At 41.4% G+C, this 21,640-nt stretch overlaps 1 protein-coding gene across 6 annotated transcripts in view; it reads left to right on the forward strand.

Moving 5' to 3' along the window:
* USP3 (ubiquitin specific peptidase 3) overlaps window positions 1-21,100 on the forward strand; it is a 103,128-nt gene extending 82,028 nt beyond the window's left edge. For all 6 annotated transcript variants that reach the window (XM_070378052.1, XM_070378054.1, XM_070378051.1 and 3 more), the window contains 4 exons: window positions 12,274-12,392; window positions 13,594-13,707; window positions 13,843-13,910; window positions 17,547-21,100. In XM_070378052.1, coding sequence (XP_070234153.1) covers window positions 12,274-12,392; window positions 13,594-13,707; window positions 13,843-13,910; window positions 17,547-17,712 — 467 coding nt within the window. In that variant the 3' untranslated portion in view covers window positions 17,713-21,100. The remainder of the gene's footprint in view (window positions 1-12,273; window positions 12,393-13,593; window positions 13,708-13,842; window positions 13,911-17,546) is intronic.
* Window positions 21,101-21,640: the final 540 nt, after the last annotated feature.

Raw genomic sequence — 21,640 nt, forward strand, 5'->3', positions numbered from 1 at the left:
TCCCTCTGAACAACTGCATGCTTCCATACAGGAAAGTGGTTCCGTGCAGGTTAAATATAGGGGAAAATGCTGCCCCACCATCAAGTTGATTTCTCAGTGTTGCGTGGCTGGGGAGACCTAGAGAAGGGTGTCTTGCTAGCAAATCATAAAAGCACCTGGTTAATATGGGATAGAGAAGCTGAGTAACCAGGCATCTCAGAGTCATCATTCTTGCCTTCTCTCTTTGTTCATGAAAGTTTTAGGCAGATACTGATTTTCATTTATTTTTTTAAAACTTTTTATTTTAAATGCTGGTAAAATATACATAAAATTTACCACGTTAATAATTTTTAGGTGTACAATTCAGCAGCAGCCAGTAAACTCACAATATTATGCAACCATCACCACTATTTCCAGAACTTTTAAAATCACCCCAAACAGAAAATGTACTAATTAAACAATAACTCCCCATTCCTCTCTCCCAAGCCCTGGTACCTCTGTTCTACTTTCCATGAATCGTACTATTATCCTTCTGTGACTGGTGTATTTCACTTGGCATGATGTTTTCAAGGTTTATTGTTACTGTGGCACGTATCAGAACTGCCCTCCTTTTTAAGGCTAATGCTCCATTGTACATATATACGACGTTTTGTTTATCCATTAATCTGTTGATGTAAACTTGGGTTGCTTTTACCTTTTGGCTATTATGAAAAATGTTGCTGAAAACATAAAGTGTGCAAATATCTGTTTGAGTCCCTGCTTTCAGTTCTTCTGAGAATATACCTAGGAGTAGAACTGCTAGAATATGGTAATTCTTTAATTTTTTGAGGTACTGTCAGATTGTTTTCCACAGTGGCTGTACTGTTCTACATTCCTGCCAGCAATGCATGAGGATTCTAATTCTACATCTTCCAAGACAATAGAAATGAAAACAAAAATAAACAAATGGGATCCAATCAAACTTACAAACCTTTGCACAGCAAAATAAACCAGAAACAAAATGAAAAGACAATCTACAGAATGGGAGAAAATATTTCCAAACAATGTGACCGACAAGGGATTAATCTCTAAAATATACAGACAGTTTATACAACTCAACAACAAAAGCAATTCAACAGAAAAATGGGCAGACGGTGTAAATAGACACTTCTCCAAAGAAGAAACACAAATGGCCAACAGGCACATGGAAAGATATTCAACATCACTAATTATTAGAGAAATGCAAGTCAAAACTACAGTGAGGTACCACCTCACACAGGTCAGAATGGCCATCATTAGAAACCCTGCAAATAACAAATGCTGGAGAGGGTATGGAGAAAAGGGAATAATCCTCCTATACTGTTGGGAATGTAAGTTGGTGTAGCCACTAGGGAAAATAGTATGGAATATTCACAGAAAACTAAAAATAGAATTGCTGTATGGTCCAGCAATCCCACTCGTGGACACATATCCAGACAAAACTCTAATCCAAAAAGATGCGTGCACCCCTATTCACAGCAGCACTGCTCACAACAGCCAAGATGTGGAAATAACCTAAATGGTCATTGAGAGATGAATGGATGAGGAAGATGTGGTACATATACACAACAGAATACCACCCAGACATAAAAATGAATGGAATAATGCCATTTGCAGTGACATAGATGAGATCATTTTAAGTGAAGTAAGCCAGAAAGAGAAAGACAAATGATACATGGTATCACTCATGTGGAATCTAAAATAGGACACAGACGAACCTATCTGTGAAATAGACTCACAGAGCACAGACCTGTGGCTGCCAAGGGGGCGAAAGCAGGGGGAAGGATGGAGTGGGACGCTGGGGTTATCAGGTACAAAGCTATTGTATACAGAATGGGTAAACACTAAGGTCCTAATGTACAGGACAGATAACTATATATTCAACACTCTATGATAAGCCATAATGGAAAAGCATTTTTAAAAAGAATATATATATATATAAAAAACTGAATCACTTTGTTATACAGCAGAAATTAATACAACATTGCAAATCAACTATACTTCAATTTAAAAGAAAAAAGAATGCATGGGGGAGGGTTCCAACTCAAGACGGTGACACAGGAAGATCCTGAGCTTACCTCCTTCCATGGATGTACAAATCTCCAGCTACGTATGGAACAATTTGCTTTGAAAAAACCCTAAAAACTAACAGAGACTCCTGCAGGTTGGGCAAGTAAGAAAGAAACCAGATTGTAGTGGGTAGGAGAGGCTGAGACATAATCTCACCATAAGCCCTCACCCAGAGCTTCTTTCTAAGGAGGGAAGGGTTTGAAACCCACCCAGGCACCCCAACTTTTAAGACCCGCACCTGGGAGGTGAGGCCTCAAAATACCTAGCTTTGAACACTAGCAGGGCTTGCATCCACCAGGCCCACGAGACGTGGAAGTGGCTCCTAAAGGGCTCAGGCACAGGCTCTCATCTTAGGGCTCCACACTGAAGCAGCCATTTGAAAAGCACCAGACTCGCCTCTGAAGCTTATCTGCTGGTCTTAAAGCATCAGCCTGAGAGGCAGGGGCCTGCTGGGATTCCCCCTAGGGATGGAGGCTGGAAGGTACCCCCTTCATGCTCTTCTGCCTTGGTAAACCCTGCAGATGCCATGTTTTGTATGTGGTTTTTGTTTGTTTGGGGGGTGCCACCTTTATAGTCTGTTTCTGTTGGGCTCCAGCCAGCAGGCACCATCTTGAGGCTGTCCTCTGCCACTCTCCAGAGCACCAGCATCTCTTGGAGGGGACTTTTACATGTGTCAGCTCCCACCCAGGGATGCCCCTTGATCACCTGGCATGCATTCCTGGGCCCCGTGAGACTATTAACAGTGGAGAGACAGTTCTTGGCCAACTGCCATCCCCACAGCATTGCACAGAAACAGAAAACAGACTGAAATCCACCCAGTCTTGAGACTGCTTGTGCGGGAGCCTTGGCCTGAGGGGCAGGCTTCCAATCTGGCACAGTCCTAGGGGTCGACAAAGTTGCTGTCAGGGAATGGAGGCCAGTGGATACAACGTTTGTGCTCACCTTCAGCCTTGCCCTAGCTCACCAGTATCTTCCAGCAAGAGGCTTACACCCTTGTCTGGCCCTCAGGTTTTTGTAGGTGCTTTCAGGGGACACCTTTATATCACCTGACTCTGGTGGCCAGCAGGGGTCATGCTCACAGGTCCCACAGGACTGTAACCAGTGGAGCAACAGCTCTTAAACAACCATCCCCCTCTAGGCACAAGAAGCAACGGACTAGGAGCTCAGCCTTTCTTTGAAAAAGGCCTATTAGCACATCATCATAGGTGCAGCATATGAAGGGTAGGCTTTTAATTAAACACACATCTAAGGCTCACAATAATCCTTTCCAGAGACTGTGGGACGGTGAGTGAGGTCTTCTCTTGCCGTGCCCCACAGCTCCAGTATCTCCTGGAGGGCAGCTTTCACACACATCTGCTGCTCCTTTTTTTATGGCTGCAGCCTATGGGATGCCCCTTGATTGCCTTCTCCAGAGGCCCGGGGAGGGGGGCGGGGAGGGCTTGGGTTCCTTGGTCACACAGGACTGTAACAATGTAGGCCACCACCCCCAGGGCGCTTTGCAGACAGCCGACTAAAACACACCCAAGTCTTCCTGTGAAATAGGCCAATCTCCCTATCCTAGAGCTTTGGCCTGAGGGGCAGGCTTCTGGTTTGACATAACATCTAGGGGCTTACAGAAATCCTCTCAGGAAACATAGGCCATGGAGGCCATCTCATAGATCACTGGTATCTTCTAGAAAAGTTTATACCCTCATCTGGACCCCAATTTTTTGGACTCTGGTGGGAGGGACACCTCTGGATCCCATAGGACTGTATACATTTGCATGCTTTAAAATCTGCTGCCTGAGATTCTTCCCTTTGGGAAAAATGACAGGTCTTGGCATATCGTCAACTCCTGAGAACTATTAACAATAAAATAGGCAGCTGTTTAGACAATCAGAAAGCTCTGAGAGACAGCCAACAGCTAGAGCATGGTTAGGCAGTAAGGTTCATCTCCTACACAAAATCCACTCCTTCAAGACTGGGGAGTTGGCTCTTGTATCTAATGCATAGAGTCAAGCCAAAGGACTATGGTCCAAATGAAAGAACAAGATAAAGCCTCATTAAAAAAAAAAAAAAAACCTTAAATAAACAGATAAGTAGTTGACCTGATAGAGTTCAAAATAATTGTCATAAAGGGGAAGAATGGGTGAACAAACAGAACTTCAACAAAGAGAAAATACAAGTACCAAGTATTGAGGTCACAGAACATTTGCATTACAGAAGTGCCAGAAGGAGTAGAGAGAGGAAGGAGCAGAAAACTTAACTTTGAAGACATAATTGCTGAAAATGCCCCTAATCTGGGGAAGAAAACTTGACATCCAGATCCAGGGAGCCCAGGGAGTTCCAAAAATACTGAACCCAAAGTAATTCACCAAGACACATTATAATTAAAATGTCAGAAGTTAAAAACAAGGAGAGAATCTTATTTTTCAGCAGACACTTTGCAGGCCAGAAAGGAGTAACACAACATACCTAAAGTGCTGAAAGAAGAAAATTCTATCAAGAATATTCTACCTGGCATATTTATCACTCACAATTGAAGGCAGGATAGAGTTTTCCAGACAGGCAAAAGCTAAAAGAGTTCACCACCACTAAACTGACTTTATAAGAAGTGTTAAAGAAACTTCTTTAAGATGAAAATAAGATGTTTTAATTACAAAAACATACAAAAGTGTAAATCTGTCAAAGGTAAATATATAGTAAAAGGAGTGGATTCATCACTTATAAAACTAGTATGAAGGTTAAAAGAAAGAAGTAGTAAAAATAACCATAACTGCAATAAATAACTGTTAAGGGATACACAGTATAAAAGGATGTGACTTAAAATATGGGCAATAAGAAATTTAGAATGTGTTTTAATGTATTATCAACTTAAAATAGATTGTTATAAAGTTGTAACTCTTTCATATGTAAGCCTCCTGGTAACCACAAAGTAAAAACCTATAGTAAATACACAAAAGATGAGAAAGAAATTTAAGCATACCACTAAAGAAAGCCATCAAACCACAAAGGAAGAGAGCAAGAGGAGAACAGAAGGGAACTATTATAAAACAGCCAGAAAACAATTAAGAAAATAGTAATCGGCAATACCCATCAATAATTATGGTTAATTATGTCAAAAACTAAATGTAAATGTACTAAGTTCTCCGGTCAAGAGACAGAGCAGCTGAATGGGTTAAAAAAACAAGACCCACGTATGTGCTGTCTAGAAGAGACTCACTGCAGATAATAAGGACTCAGAGTGAAAGTAGAAGGATAGAAAAATATACTCCATGCAAATGGAAAACCGAAGGAAAGCTAGGGTAGGCATCAGACGAAATGGATTTTAGAACAAAGACTGCAATAAGAGACAAAGATGGGTGTTATATAATGATAAAGGGGTCAGCCCAACAAGAGGATGTGACATTTGTAAATACTTAGGCACCCAACGCAGGAGCACATGTCTATATAATACAACTATTAACAGACTTAAAGTGAGAAACAGCAATACAATAAATAGCGGGGACTTTAATGCCCCAATTATTTCAGTGCATAGACCATCCAGACAAAAAATCCATAAGGAAACACTGGCTTTAGATGATACATTAGATCACATAAATGTAACAGACAGACATACAACATTCCATACAGAAGCAACAGAATACACATTCTTAAGGGCGTAAGGAATATTCCCCAGGTAAATCACATTTTTGGCCATAGGACAAGTTTTTTTTTTTTTTTTTTTGGGCCACATCACATGGCTCGTGGGATCTTAATTCTGGACCAGGGATCAAACTGGGTCCTCAGAAGTGAAAGTGTGACTTCCTCACCACTGGACCACTAGGAAGTTCACCAAACAAGTCTTAATAAATTTAATAATGCTGGAATGCTATCAAACATCTTTCACACCCATGATGGTATGAAAATAGAAGTCAACTACAAGAAGAAAATTGGAAAAGTGACAGATGCGAAGATGAAAACCACTTGCTGCTGAACAACTGGTAGGTCAAAGAAGAAATCAAAAGAGAAATCAAACAATACTTTCAGAGAAATGAAAAAGGAAATACAACACACCAAATTCATAGGATGCAGCAAAGGCAGTTCTAAGAGGGAATGTACATGTATGCTTAGCCATGTCTGACTCTTTGTGACCCTATGGACTGTAGCCTGTCAGGCTTCTGTGTCCATAGGATTTCCCAGGCAAGAATCCTGGAGTGGGTTGCTGTTTCCTTCTCCGGGGGATTTTCCCAACCCAGGGATCAAACCCATGTCTCCTATGTCTCCTGCACTGGTAGGCAGATTCTCTACCACTGCTCCATCTGAAAAGCTCGTTAAGGGGGAAGCTCATAGTAATAAATGCCTACCCTCAAGAAACAAGAAAAAATTTGAATAACATAGCTTTATACCTCAAGGGACTAGAAAAAGAACAAAAAATGAAATCCAGAGTTACTAGAAGGAAGGAAATAACAAAGATCAGAGCAAAAATAAATGAAATAGAGACAAAAAAGACAATAGAAAAGATCAGTAAAACTAAATGCTGATTCTTTGAAAAGACAAACTAAAGCACCAAACCTTTAGCTGTGATTTACCAAGCAAAAAAGACCGAGGACTGGGAATTCCCGGGCAGTCCAGTGGTTAGGACTCTGTGCTTCTACTACAGGGGGCATGGGCTCAGTATCTGGCTAGGGAACTAAGATTCTGCATGCCATGTGGAGCGATCAAGTAAATAATTAAATAAAAGGCATATTAAAACCAATTTTTAAAAAGAGGACTCGAATAGATAAAAATCAGAAATGAAAGAGGAGACATTACAACCAATACCACAGATATACAAAGGATGATAAGGGACCACAATGAACAATTACATGACAACAAATTGTACAATACAGATGAAATGGATAAATTCCTAGAAATATAAAGCCTACCAAGACTGAATTATGAAGAAACAGAAATCTCAACAGACCAATTACTAGTAAGGAAACTGAATCAGTAATCAAAGCCTCCCAACAAAGAGCATCCAGGACCAGACAGCTTCACAGGTGAATTCAACTAAACATTCAAAGAATACAATCCTTCTCAAACTCTTCCAATAAACAGGAGACAAAGGAACATTTCCAAACTCATTTTACAAAGTCAGCTTTACCTGATAACAAAACCACACAAGGACACAAGAAAAGAACATTAGAGCCCAATACCCCTGATGAACAAAAACACAGAAAACCTCACAAGATACTAGGATACATGATTCAACAATACATTGAAAGTATCATATACCATGATCATGTAGGATTTATTTCAGGGATGCAAAGTGATATACCACATTTACAAAATGAAGGATAAAAATCATATGATCATTTCTATAGATGAAATTAAAAATTGAGAAAATTCAACATCCACTTTTGGTAAAAACTGTTAAAGTGGGTGTAGAGGGACTATTCCTCAACATAATCAAGGTCATATATATCAGGTCTGGTTTTCCCAGGTGGCACTAGTGGTAAAGAACCCTCCTGCCAGTGCAGGAGATAGAAGAGACATGGGTGTGATCCCTGGGTTGGGACGACGCCCTGGAGGAGGGCATTGGCAACCCACTCCAGTATTCTTAACTGGAGAATCCCCATGGACAGAGGAGCCTGGAGAGCTACAGAGAATCCCCTTGGACAGAGGAGCCTGGCGGGCTACAGTTCATAGGGTCACAGAGAGTCGGACATGACTGAAGTGGCGTAGCATGCATGCACACATGCCAGGCCCACAGCCAACATCATACTCAGTGGTGCAAAGCTGAAATCACTTCTTCTAAGATGAGGAACAAGGTAAGCATGTTCCCTTACACCACTTTTGTTCAATACAGTATTGGGAGACCTAGCCATAGCAGTTAGGCAAGAAAGAAAGGGCATCCAGATCAGAAAGGAAGATGCAAAACTGCCACTGTTTGCAGATGACATGTTATATGTATAGAAAATCCCAATGACTCCATAAAAACCAAAACCTGTTAGAATAAAGCAAATTCAGTAAGTTGTAGGATACAAAATCAATATACAAAAATCTGTTGCATTTCCATAATATGTTAATATTGAACTCTCAGAAATTAAGAAAACAATCCCAGGGCTTCCCTGGTGGCTCACTGGTACAGACTCCACCTGCCATTGCAGGAGACTGGGGTTCGATCCCTGATCTGGGAAGATCCCACATGCTGCAAAGCAAGTAAGCCCAGGAGCCAAAACTACTGAAGCCTGTGTGCCTCAGAGCGCCTGTTCCACAAGAGAAGCCACCGCAAATGAGAAGCCCATGCACTAGTCCCTGCTCGCTGCAACTAGAGAAAGTCCACGTGTGGCAGTGAAGACCCAGCACAGCCAAAAATAAATAAATAAAATCTTCTTTTAAAAAGAAAGCAATCCCATTTACAATTGCATCAAATGGAATAAAATACTTAGAAATAAATCCAACCAAGGATGTAAAAGACATGTACTTGGAAAACTATAAGACATTAGTAAAAGAAATTGAAGATGACACTAACAAATGGAAAGACATACTGTGCTCACAGACAGGAAGAATCAGTGGTTAAAATGGCCATACTACCCAAGGCAATCTGTAGAGTCAATGCGATTCCTATAAAAATAACAGTAGCACCATTCACAGAACTAGAACAAATAATTCTAAGATTTGTGTGGAGCCACAAACAACCCCAAATAGCCAAAGCACTCTTGAGCGAAAAGAAAAAGCTGGAAGTATTATGCTCCCTGACTTCAAATTATAATTCAAAGCTATGGTCATCAAAACAGTATAGTATTCACACAAAAACAGACGTACAGATCAATGGAACAGAATAGAGAACCCAGAAATAAATCATGTATACATGGGTCAGTTAATATATGACAACAGAGACAAGAATACACAATGGAGAAAGGACGGTCTCTTCAATAATGGTGTTTGGAAAACTGGACAGCCATATGTAAAAGAATGAAACTGGACCACTAACTTACACACCAATTAATTCAAAATGGATTAAAGAATTGAACATTAAGACCTGAACCCTAAAATCCCTGGAAGAAAACATATGCAGTCAGTTCCTTGACAGCAGTCTTGGTGATGATTTTTTGGATCTGACTGCAAAAGCAAAGGCAACAAAACGAAAAACACGCGGGACCACATTAAAATAAAAAGCTTCTGTAAAGCAAAGGAAATCATCAACAAAATGAAAAGGCAGCCTACTGAATTTGCATCATGTATCTGATAAGGAGTTAATATCTAAAATATATTTTAAAAATTTTGCACAACTCTATAGCAGGAAAAAAAAACCTGATTATAGTCAACCCTTGAACAATGAGGGGGTTAGTTCACGTGTAATTTATAGGCAGCCCTTCATATACACAGTTCTGCTTTATGGGTTCAACCAGCCACAGACCGTATAGTATTGTAGCTGCTAAGTCACTTCAGTGGTGTCCGACTCTGTGTGACCCCATAGATGGTAGCCCACCAGGCTCCCCCGTCCCTGGGGTTGTCCAGGCAAGAACACTGGAGTGGGTTGCCATTTCCTTCTCCAGTGCATGAAAGTGAAAAGTGAAAGTGAAGTCGCAGCAACCCCATGGACCGCAGCTTTCCAGGCTCCTCCGTCCATGGAATTTTCGAGGCAAGAGTACTGGAGTGGGGGGCATTTGCTACTAAAAAGTATCTGCATATAAGTGGAGTCAGCTGTAAGAAATGAGCAGATCTGAATGGACATTTTCCCAAAGACAAACAGAGGGCCAACAGGTATATGAATACGTGCTCAACATCATTAATGATCAGGGAGATAAAAATCAAGACCACAGTGAAATACCACCTCACACCTGTAAGAGTGGCAGTCATCAAGAAGACAGCAACTAACAAGTGTTGAGGAGGGTGTGAGAAAGGGAGCACTCACTCACTGTTAGTGGGATTGTAAACTGGTGTTGCCACTACAGAAAACAGAATGGAGGCTCCTCAGAAAATTTCAAACAGAACTACCATATGATCTAGCAGCTCCACTGCTGGGTGGCTGTCCAAAGAAAACAAAAGCACTAATTTCAAAAGATAGATGCGCCTTCATGTTCATTGCAGCAGCATTTACAATAGCCAAGATAGTGTCCAGTGATGGATGAATGGGTAAAGACAATGTGATAACACACACTCTCTCATACTCACTCACATGTACAATGGAATATAATTCAGTCATGAAAAAGAAATCTTGTCATTTGGGACAACATGGATGGATCTTGAGGGTACCATGCTACGTGAAGTAAGTCAGAGAAAAACAAATGCCATATGACCTCACTTCAGTTCAGTTCAGTCGCTCAGTCATGTCCGACTCTTTGCGACCCCATAAACTGCAGCACACCAGGCCTCCCTGTCCATCATCAACTCCCGGAGTTCACTCAAACTCACGTCCATCGAGTCAGTGATGCCATCCAGCCATCTCATTCTCTGTCGTCCCCTTCTCCTCCTGCCCCCAATCCCTGTCTTTTCCAATGAGTCATGACCTCACTTAACAGAATTTAAAAAACAAAAATAAGTTCATATATAAGGATAACAGATTGGTGGGTGCCAGGATCCAGGGGGTGGGGTCGGTAAAATAGGTAAAGGAAGTCAAAAAGTACGATTTTGCACTTGTAAGTCACGGGGATGTAATGAATAGCATGCTAACTACAGTTAATACTTTATTGCATATTTGGAAGTCACTAAGAGTAAGTCTTATAAGCTGTCCTCAGAAGAAACAAATTTGTAACTTATGGTGACTAATGGTAACTAGATTTATTGTGATCATTTCACAATATATATAAATACTGAAGCATTATATTATACACTTGAAACCAATGTTATGTTATGGTTTTTAAAAGTATGCTTAAAAAAAAAAAGTACATGGGCCTTCTGGACCCGTGTTGGTCTGTGTAGAATCTGGCCCACTCATAAACCCTGCTAGACTTTGCCCCACTAACTTCCCTGAAGGGGCTCTTCCTTATAGTCTCTCTAATGCCAAGGTTGACTATGACCTGAAGACTCTTGAGTACAATGTTGCCTTTCCTTATATGCTGTTTGTGCTTGTGACCCAACCAACTTCTCAAACCAAGCCTCATACTGTTTTAAAGATGCATAAGGGCATTATATCTGATCTAAAAAGACAAGCCAAGAAATGACTGAACAAAAGTCAGGATAGTGAGTACTTCTGGGGTGGTGAGGGAGCTGATTGGGAAAAGGCACCTAGGAAGCTCTGAACAGGGCTGGCCACCCCCTCCACAACTCTAGGGGATGCCATTCACATCAACTCTGGCTCCTCGAGTACTAGATAGTCCATATCCTTAGCAGAGTGGTGGATACAAAGGCATTCCTATTTTTCTCTAAAAAAATAGTATATCAATTCTCACAGAACAATGCATTCATTTTATATGGACTTCTGAATATATTACTAATTGTGCCAGGATTCGGCAAACTTTTTCTATAAAGGGCCAGATGGTAATTATTTTAGGCTTTTCAGCAAATAGTCTGTGTCACAGCTGCTCGGGTCTGCTGCTGTAGTGTAAAAACAGCCAGAGAGTATATAAATGAGTAGGTGTGATTATATTCCAGGCTTTATTTACAGAATCAGGTGGCTGGATTTGGCCTGGGGCCAAAGTTTACTAAACCCCAGATGACACAGTTAAATGTTTGAAAGGAAAAAATACACCTATGGTCCATCTCACAGGATTTTGAGTAGAGTGTGAAACAAAGGATTCACTGGTGATATTGTAGGAAGGTCAATGATGAAGCCTTTTGTAATTTATTTTTGAATAAATTCTGACTCAAACATTTGATCTAAATTTGACTTTTTTATGAACTTGGGGTTCTGTCCTTTGTTATATAAGACATTGAGAGAACACTGCTGTTTGAACCTTGATTTCATTAGGGAACCACTTCTGTCAGAATTATTCAGATTAATTCTTTTACTAATAATAGTAAACCCAACTACAATAATATCATCTGTCATGAACTGATCATCACCAGATGTTAGACATGATGCCAGGCACATTATACATGTTACTTCTCTTCCTCACAGCAGTTCTTCAATGTAGACTTTTTTGAGGGTCTCTATTTTGCAAGAGAAAAGCTGACTCTTCTAAGGTCACATAGCTAATAAAGCTGAGATCTGAACCTGAATTGTTCACTTTCAAAGTTCATAGTCTTTTTTTTCCTACAGTACACTTCCTCTATAAAAAGCATCCTCCTTTAATGCTGCCAAAATCAATTTTGGTTTAGATTGTCTTCGCAGTTTTACTGACTTAGAAGAACTTGATGAGACAGAGTTATATATGTGCCACAAGTGCAAGAAGAAACAGAAGTCCACTAAAAAGTTTTGGATTCAGAAACTACCCAAGGTAAGTGTTGCATTTCAAGTTATAATGCAGTTTTGAGGGGGAAAATGCTTATGATTGGTTGGAAGACAAATTATTTTTCTAACTTTATACTTAAATAATCTGTTCTGCATTGGTCTCTAGGGTTTTCAATAAAACTAAGCCCTTTATGAATTCCTAAGTAAATATGTCCTGATCACTATTTACAGAGCGCGACGGGTAGGGTTTCCCCACCACACCACCCATGCAGTTCTGTGACACCATAGGTGTCCTACATACAATTCAACTCCATCCTGACACTACTTACTCAGAGAGAGCTTGGATTCCACACGGTAAAGGAGCTCAGTCCCACAAGATTGCCCTCCACATCAGACACCATCACAAGCCCAGGCTGTTACTTTGGGCTTAGGCTTCTGAAGGGACAAATTACAAACTGAGGGTCCCTGTGACTCCTTGCTTGGACTGCAGACATCCGTCACATGTCCCCATTGTCACTCCTGCTTGTGACCGGCTAGGTGGAAATCAGAGGTCCCCATGACCCTTCTACCTTCTTGGGTTCCATTAATTTGCTACAGCAGCTCACAGAACCCAGGAAACCTGTCTGCTCACCAGATTATCAATTCATGACAAAGGATGTTAAAGGATACAAATCAACAACCAGATGAAGAGATAGAAAGGGCAAAGTCCTGAACAAAGGAGTTTCTGTCCTCATGGAATTTGGGGCCTTGCATGGTGGCACGTGGACGAGCTCTGGTTCCCCAACCTGGAAGCGCTCCAAACCTTGTCCTTTGGGCTTCATTACACAGACACGACTGATTAAATCACTGGCCATTGCTGATCGTTCAGCCTCCAATCCCTCTCCCTTTTGTGGGTCAGGGAGGTAGGACTGAAAGTTTTAACTCAATTTCTTGATTGGTTCTCTTGGCAACAAGCCCCCATACCTCACTAACATAACAAAAGATAACTCTGTGTGTTCTCTTCACTGAGGAAATTTCAAGGCTTTTAGGATCTTGTGTCAGGAAAGGAGACAAAACTAAACACATTATTATAAATCACAGTATCATAAAAAGGTATTCATGGAAGAAACCAATATCAAAATCAAAAGAAAAACTGATGGACTGCCTAAAATAGTATCTAAGAGATATTAGTACCATCAAGTAGTTAATTTTGATTGAAAGGTAAATTAACTGCTTGTTTACAATTTTTGTCTTTATCTCTCATCCAGGTGCTATGCTTACATTTGAAAAGATTTCATTGGACAGCATATTTAAGAAACAAAGTTGATACATATGTAGAATTTCCCCTGCGAGGCCTAGACATGAAATGCTATTTACTAGAGGTAACGTAATTATATTTGTTAGTAAAATTAAATCTTCACAGAGAGAGGGTGGAGGTCATTGAGGTAGGGAGATGCTGATGTCATTGACCACTGCTCCTAACTCAGTCCTGGGATACCTTCTCCCCTGATCTGTAGCCCGAGAACAGTGGCCCAGAGAACTGCCTGTACGACCTCGCTGCTGTGGTGGTGCACCATGGCTCTGGGTGAGTATGCCAGTGGGCTCTCTTGGGGTTGGGAATAGGGCAGTAAAGACCTATAATTTTGTACCACTCTCAGTAACTCTCTCCCAGCTCCGTCTACAACAGATTCAGATTCATTCACTAAAATGGACAGGAATGGTCAAATTTAATTCAGATGACTATTATATCTATTACTGTGGGCAAGAATCCCTTAGAATAAATGGAATAGTCAACAAGAGTCCAAGATGCAGTACTTGGGTGCAATCTCAAAAATGACAGAATGATCTAGGTTTGTTTCCAAGGCAAACCATTCAAATCACAGTAATCCAAGTCTATGTCCCAACCACTAATGCTGGAAAAGATGAAGTTGAATGGTTCTACGAAGACATATAAGACCTTCTAGAACTAGCACCAAAAGAAGATGTCCTTTTCATCATAGGGGACTGGAATGCAAAAGTAGAAAGTCAAGAGATACCAGGAGTAACAGGTTTGGCTTTGGAGTACAAAATGAACCAGAGCAAAGGCTAACAGTTTTGTCAAGAGAATGCTCTGGTCATAGCAAACATCCTCTTCCAACAGCACAAGAGACGACTCTACACATGGACATCACCAGATGGTCAGTCCTGAAATCAGATTGATTATATTCTTTGCAGCTGAAGATAGAGAAGCTTTGAACAGTCAGCAAAAACAAGACTGAGAGCTGACTGTGGCTCAGATCATGAGTTTCTTATTGCATAATTCAGACTTAAACTGATGGAGAAGGCAATGGCACCCCACTCCAGTACTCTTGCCTGGAAAATCCCATGGATGGAGGAGCCTGGTTGGCTGCAGTCCATGGGGTTGCGAAGAGTCAGACACGACTGAGCGACTTCACTTTGACTTTTCACTTTCGTGCATTGGAGAAGGAAATGGCAACCCACTCCAGTGTTCTTGCCTGGAGAATCCCAGGGACGAGGGAGTCTGATGGGCTGCTGTCTATGGGGTCACACAGAGTCGGACACGACTGAAGTGACTTAGCGGCAGCAGCAGCAGCAGCAGCAGACTTAAACTGAAGTAAGTAGGGACAACTACTAGGCCATTCAGGTATGACCTAAATCAAATCCCTTGAAGTGGAAGTGACAAATAGATTCAAGGGATTAGATCCGGATGACAGAGTGCCTGAAGAACTATCATTGTACAGGAGGCAGTGATCAAAACTATCCCCAAGAAAAAGAAATGCAACAGGGCAAAATGTCTGTCTGAGGAGGCCTTACAGACAGCTGAGCAAAGAATAGAGGCAAAGGAGAAAGAGAAAGATATACCTGTCTGAATGCAGAGTTCCAAAGAGTAGCAAGGAGAGAGAAAAAAGCCTTCTTAAGTGAGCAATGCAAAGAAATAGAGGAGAACAATAGAATGGGAAAGACTAGAGATTTCTTCAAGAAAATTAGAGATACCAAGGGAACATTTCATGCAAAGATAGGCACAATAAAGGACAGAAACAGTATGGACCTATCAGAAGCAGAAGATACTAAGAACAGGTGGCAAGAATACACAGAATAACTGTACAAAAATGGTATCAATGACCCGGACAACCACAATGGTGTGATCACTCATCCAGAGCCAGGCATCCTAGAATGTGAAGTCAAGTGGGCCTTAGGAAGCATTACTAAGAACAAAGCTAGTGGAGATGATGGAATTCCAGCTGAGCTATTTCAAATCCTAAAAGATGATGCTCTGAAAGTGCTGCACTCAGTATGGCAGCAAATTTGGAAAACTCAGCAGTGGCCACAGGACTGGAAAATGTCAGTTTTCATTACAGTCCCAAAAAAGGGCAATGCCAAAGAATGCTCAAACTACCGCACAATTGTGCTCATTTCACATGGTAGGATAATGGGCTCAAAATCCTTCAAGCTAAGCTTCAACAATACATGAACCAAGACTATCCAGTTGTACAAGCTGGATTTGGAAAAGGCAGAAGAACCAAAGATCAAATTGACAGCATCTGTTGGATCATAGAGAAAGCATAAAGAGAATTCCAGAAAAATATTTACTACTGCTTCATTGACTATATTAAAGCCTTTGACTGTGTAGATCACAACAAACTGCGGAAAATTCTTAAAGAGATGGGAATACCAGACCACCTCACCTGCTTCCTGAGAAACCTGTATGCAGGTCAAGAAGCAACAGTTAGAACTGTACATGGAACAACTGACTGGTTCAGAATTGGGAGAGGAGTATGTCAGGGCTGGTATGTTGTCACCCTGTTTATTTAACTTGTATGCAGAGTACATCATGCAAAATGCTGGGCTGGATGAAGCACAGTCTGGAATCAAGATTGCCTGGAGACCCTGATGCTGGGAAAGATTGAGGGCAAAAGGAGAAGGGGGCAACAGATATGAGATGGTTGGATGGCATCACTGACTAATGGACATGAGTTTGAGCAAACTCCAGGGGATAGTGAAGGATAGGGAAGCCTGGCATGCTGTAGTTCATGGGGTTACAGAGAGTTGGACACAACTGAGTGACTGGTAAAACTTTCCTTCAGTCTTGGTGAGAAAGAGTATTCCTGAGATACGTTGCAAAGCATGAAGAGAAGGCACCCAAAAGCAAAATGGAGAAAGGTTCATTTGAGCCCAGCATTCACAACTAGTCTACTGTCCACAAAATCCTGAGTAGTCATTACTCCAAAAGACTGCTGATTTCCTTGGCCAATTGATACTTAAATGGAGGGAAACAGGTATTATTTAGAAGAAACTTCATGTTCTCTACTTTAAAGGTACATTTCTTATTTTGTTATATAACATTCTTGATTACTTTTTTCCCTTAAAAGCCTGTATTAGGGTATTTTCTTTCCTTTTTCTGGTCTGCTTGAGGATGTTAGTTTTACCTTCAGACTTGGCAAGCCACTATCCATGTTGAAAATCCTCTTCACTCTGAACTTTTTGACATTGCTCTATTGACTTCACCATTCATAGTTACAAATGATAAGTCCATTACACGTCTGATTCTCATTTGCTTGTTTTTTCTTTGGACTAAAGAAATTACTTGAGATGTATTTGTTTGGTAGTTGACAGGGATACTCTTAGTCTGGTGTCTTCAGCTCATGAAATGTTGTAAGGGTTTTTCTAGCAGTTTGTGACGGTCTTTGTTCTGTCTACAGGCTTCCTCCTACCCAGGAGGACTGACTCTGGGGCTCCATGTGTGAGTGGGTGGGTCATGCTGAGAAAGAAAAGCCTTTGATGGTCAAAGTAGGAGAGAAAGTCCTGGAGGCAGATTTCTGTCCTGTGCTCAGGTTTCTTCTAAGACTGATGGGAAATCTGGTCCTAAGTTTTCCATGTTTCCATAGGCCTTGACCTCTGCTTGTTAGGCTCCTTTGATGCTTAGTTTCTCTGTTAATCCAGTGCCGTGTAAACACAGCTTTGTGTGTTCCAGAAAATCTTCAGCTTCTGGTCAGTCCATGGCACTCTTGCCTGTTTTCCAGTGTCACTATATTCCTTGTCATTTCGATGAGTTTCAAGAAGATAAACACGTGAGCTTAATCAACTGTCTTAAACTACATATCTCTAGAATTTATTCCATACTTATTAAAATTTATTGTCCTTCTAATATTTTATATGGTTGCACAGATTCTTGCATGACTTCTGTAGTCTTTTTCTTTGATCATTTGACCTTTCTTTACAGGGTCGGTTCTGGACATTACACAGCATACGCAACTCACGAAGGTCGCTGGTTCCATTTCAATGACAGTACTGTAACACTGACCGATGAAGACACCGTGCTGAAGGCCAAGGCCTACATCCTTTTTTATGTGGAACGCCAGGCCAAAGCTGGATCGGACAAACTTTAATACCTCCTCCGAATCATTATTTGTCAACTATACCGGACAGACATTTCCAATTTTCCATAAATACTTGATCTAAGATTTAATTTCATTATGCACTTTTCAGTCTCCTGTTTTGGGTTTAGTTTTATTTTGTCAATGGTAGTGACTTATTGAACATGGGCACCAACTAATTTTTTTTTTTTTTTAGTTCTACCAGAAAACCTCAGCAGATATTTTGATTTGCTGCTTTAGTTGTAATAATTCAGTTTTTATATGTAGTTTCAAGAACTTAGTTCTATTTGACTTTTTTATATTAATGTTCAGTTCTCACTTTGAGGCACATTTACATCAATGCTTTGTTACTCTCATATGCTGAAAGCGAGAGATGTTCACGATTGTGAAGAGCAGTGTAACCACCTGCTGCCTTCTCACAGATCAAGGGAGATCAGGTTGGCTCTAAACCAAGTTATCATGTGTGCTCGTAAATTTGTGGCTCACAAGAGTTCAGTGACTGCTCAGTAATCATTCTTTCTGCTTGTAAAAGAGAACAGGAAGGGCATCATTAAATAGACCAGGTGACTGCTGCTCTTGATATCTCTCAAAGGTGCTGTTTATCAGCACACACTAAATAAATCAGTTGATTTAGTTGTACCTACATTGCAAATTCAAGAATTACTTTTTTTGTTTGTTTGGGGGCACTTTCATAGATGAGATAGGGGTACTGTACAGTCCAAATAAGACCAAATACACTTAAAAGTGTTTCAAAAATTCCGTGACACAGCTCCATGTTATCCAAGTGTTATTTGTCCAGTGTGAAGAAACTGTAGTGTCGTGTTTGCCTTTTTGAGTCAGCACCTAATTCCCCCATTGGTTGTAGCACTGGGATTAACTGCATGTCCGCTCTGGTCTTACTTCTTATTTGGCCACCAGAGGTTGAGATGCTACCTTCCAAAGTTGATTCTGACCATCACCTAAACTTCGGGTAACACTGTGGAGTCCACAGGAGGAAACTAAAGTCTTTAAGTTTTAACAACTCTTTAAACCTCTCACTGGCCTATGCTCATAGCAGAGCAAATGAAAATATTTTCACTTTGAATAAGCAGAGTTTTTGTTGTTTAGCTTAGCAGTCTTTTGAAATTGTTTTCAAGAAAAGTAGGCACTGGCACTACTTAGCTTTAATTCAAATTGAAATCTGGAACCAGAATCCCATCTAATGAAGCTTCCTGTGCTTTCCTCAAGTGTCTGAGTCAGCCTGCTGATCTTGGGGTGCTGGTGCACAGTGTGCAAATCAGTGAGAGGAGGAGGGGGCTCCAGCTGGGCCTGTGCGATAGGACCAGCACATTGTCACATTCGCTCCTTGTTCCAGTCGGTATTTTCCTCTTGTCCCAGTTCTCTACAAGTTGTTACGGGGGGCAGAATGTAGTTAGTTTATGTTAAGCCAGCCAATCATACTTTCTCATATTTTTTTCTGTTAAAAAAAAATGGTCCAGGTTTTAAGTGTATGGATTTAAAAGAAAGTTGAATGGCACTCCCCCTAGCTTGGATATTTGAAGCTGCGGAAGCAGAACTGCTCCATTCCCACTTTAATATTAGCTGGAAAAATCCCACATTTTCTCAGAGCAGAACACACCTGCTAAACCGTTTAAAATAACTAGGAGCAAATTATGTCTGAACGTCTACTGTCCAATACAGTGGTCACTGGCCACGTACAGTTAAGTGTTGATTTTAATTAAAAATATATTGAAAACTCAGTTCTTCACACTGGTCATGGTTCAAGTTCTCAGCAGCCACTCGGCACAGGCCCACCTAGGGCTGGACAGTTCCACCTGTGGGCAGAGCTCTCAGATGGTGCTGGTCTACAGTTTCACTCCAGAGAAAAAAGTTTTTCCATCATGTAGAGATCTTACAACTTAGAGAGCCCAGAAGATAAAATTAAGAGGAAAACATGTATTTAAAACAGTTTACAATGGTAAATTACATATGTCGAGCCACAACTTTTTGAACTACAAAAATGACAATTTCACATAACTTGATCTACTGTATCAGTACATTAACATCACATGACATTGAACTAGAAATGTGCATCTCCTCTGACCTCACTCCTATGAATCCAGTCTCTCTTGCTTAGAAGATACACAGCGGTAACTTGTAACATTTGCACTTAGATCACTAGTCTCTGCGTGGGCAGCAGTTACAATTCCAACAAGAAAGCCTCCGGCAGTGTTCACGGAGGAAAATGGCCTCTACCAAATGGAACTTACAACAGACTAGACTACTTTGTTGGGGAAAGTGGTGCTTACACAGGCAACATGTTGGCTTAAGAGATGAACACACTTCCTCTATTGAATTTTGCAGTGTTTCTATCTCTTCATTTGATTAAAGCAGACATGCCTGAAGGATACCATGAAGGTTCTTTGGAAAAGCGACTGGATCCATGTGAACTGTGCACTTGAACACCAGTGATGTAAATGTGCCTATTTCTGTTTTGAAAATTTAACTGTGCAGCCTTATCACGCCTATTTTGAAAGCTGACCTTCGTGCTCTTCAGGGCTGTTCCCTGGTGCCGTGTTGCCTCTAGCACGTGTGTGGCTTCCCACTCAGAGAGCAGTGCTGAGGCAGGCCCTCGCGCCAAGTCACAGGGCTCCTCGGAACAAAACTTCCTCAGAAGTCCTCCCACACAGGTGGGTGACAGAAACAGTTTGTGGCAACACAAATCTCTCTCCATGGTGGAGAAAACCTTTGCTTATCCACTGGATTCTACTCAGTGTCTAGTGATGACAAATGTAATAGAATTAAACCAGTAAAGTGTATGGGCCCTGGTTAAGTGTTAAATGTGTATCTCACCTGTGGAACCTGCTCAGCAGCTTGGTTTCTAGGGTTGGGGACATATTTATTTCTTCAAGCCAAACCTCTCCATTGGTTTAGTGTGTGTACATATGTCTAAGTACACTTATCCCACTTCCACCTCTACCATCCCCTAAACTCTCACGTTCCCTTTATAGCTGAAGTGGCCTCTTCACGTGGGCCCTGGAGAAGCTCCTGAGCAAAGTCTGTTTCTGCAGCCAGGAACAGATAAGGGGGACCAGAGTGTGGCTGCAGGAGGGTGCCCACAGCGCAGGAAGGAGTGGGAGTGGGTGGCATCATGCTGTAGTCCAAGGTCTGTGCATCACCTCGCTGGGTGAGGACCTTCCCCCTCAGGTCTGACTGCGATGGACTTCAGACTTCCCTCTGTGAGTGTTGGTTGTGTGAGAGGTAATCATTTCCACTGAAACCTAATTTGTATGATGCTGAGAGGATTACTTGTGCAAGTGACTGACTTAAGTTGTAATCATAGCCCTTTTCTGCTTCACCAACCTGAACTGTTTTATGGAAAGTATCATTAAAGATCTGGTCTCTTCCCTTTTGACTATTATTTCTGAACCTCTTTCAGTGGAGCTAAGTGATGATGTACTTGCTCAAGCTACGGGCCTTTGGAATGAGTCAACAGGTAGCAGGTTTTTACGAACCCCTCATCACCTGGGGCTGCTGGTACACTTGGGCCCAGACAGGATGACCTGGAGAGGCAGGGTTGGTGGCAGCAGGTCATCCAGTGCCACAGGCAGGTCCCAAGGGAGCTCACCCGCACTGCGTGACTTCGTCCTGTTCTTCCTTGTGACACTGATCTTATAAGAATGAGGTCCGCTTGCCTCCGTCAGAGCCAGACTACTTTGAGGAACCAGGTTTGGGGCTCTGAGCGAAGGATCAAACAGGGAAACAAGTGCCACTGTTAAAGACTAAATGCCTGCTTTACAGTAAGCTCCTGTAAGAGCCACCCTGTGTCCACACCCATCGTTTTTCTGGTACTCATTTGCCTGTTTCTATCAGTCTTCTAAAACTGAAGACAGACGCCTGCAGCCCAAATGGTTTTGCCTCCAGTTCCCAAATTGCACGTTTCCTTTTGGCAGCCATGCTG

This window comes from Bos mutus, chromosome 10 (genome assembly GCF_027580195.1).
Source record: "Bos mutus isolate GX-2022 chromosome 10, NWIPB_WYAK_1.1, whole genome shotgun sequence".
In the NCBI taxonomy this organism is placed as follows: Eukaryota; Metazoa; Chordata; class Mammalia; order Artiodactyla; family Bovidae; genus Bos; species Bos mutus.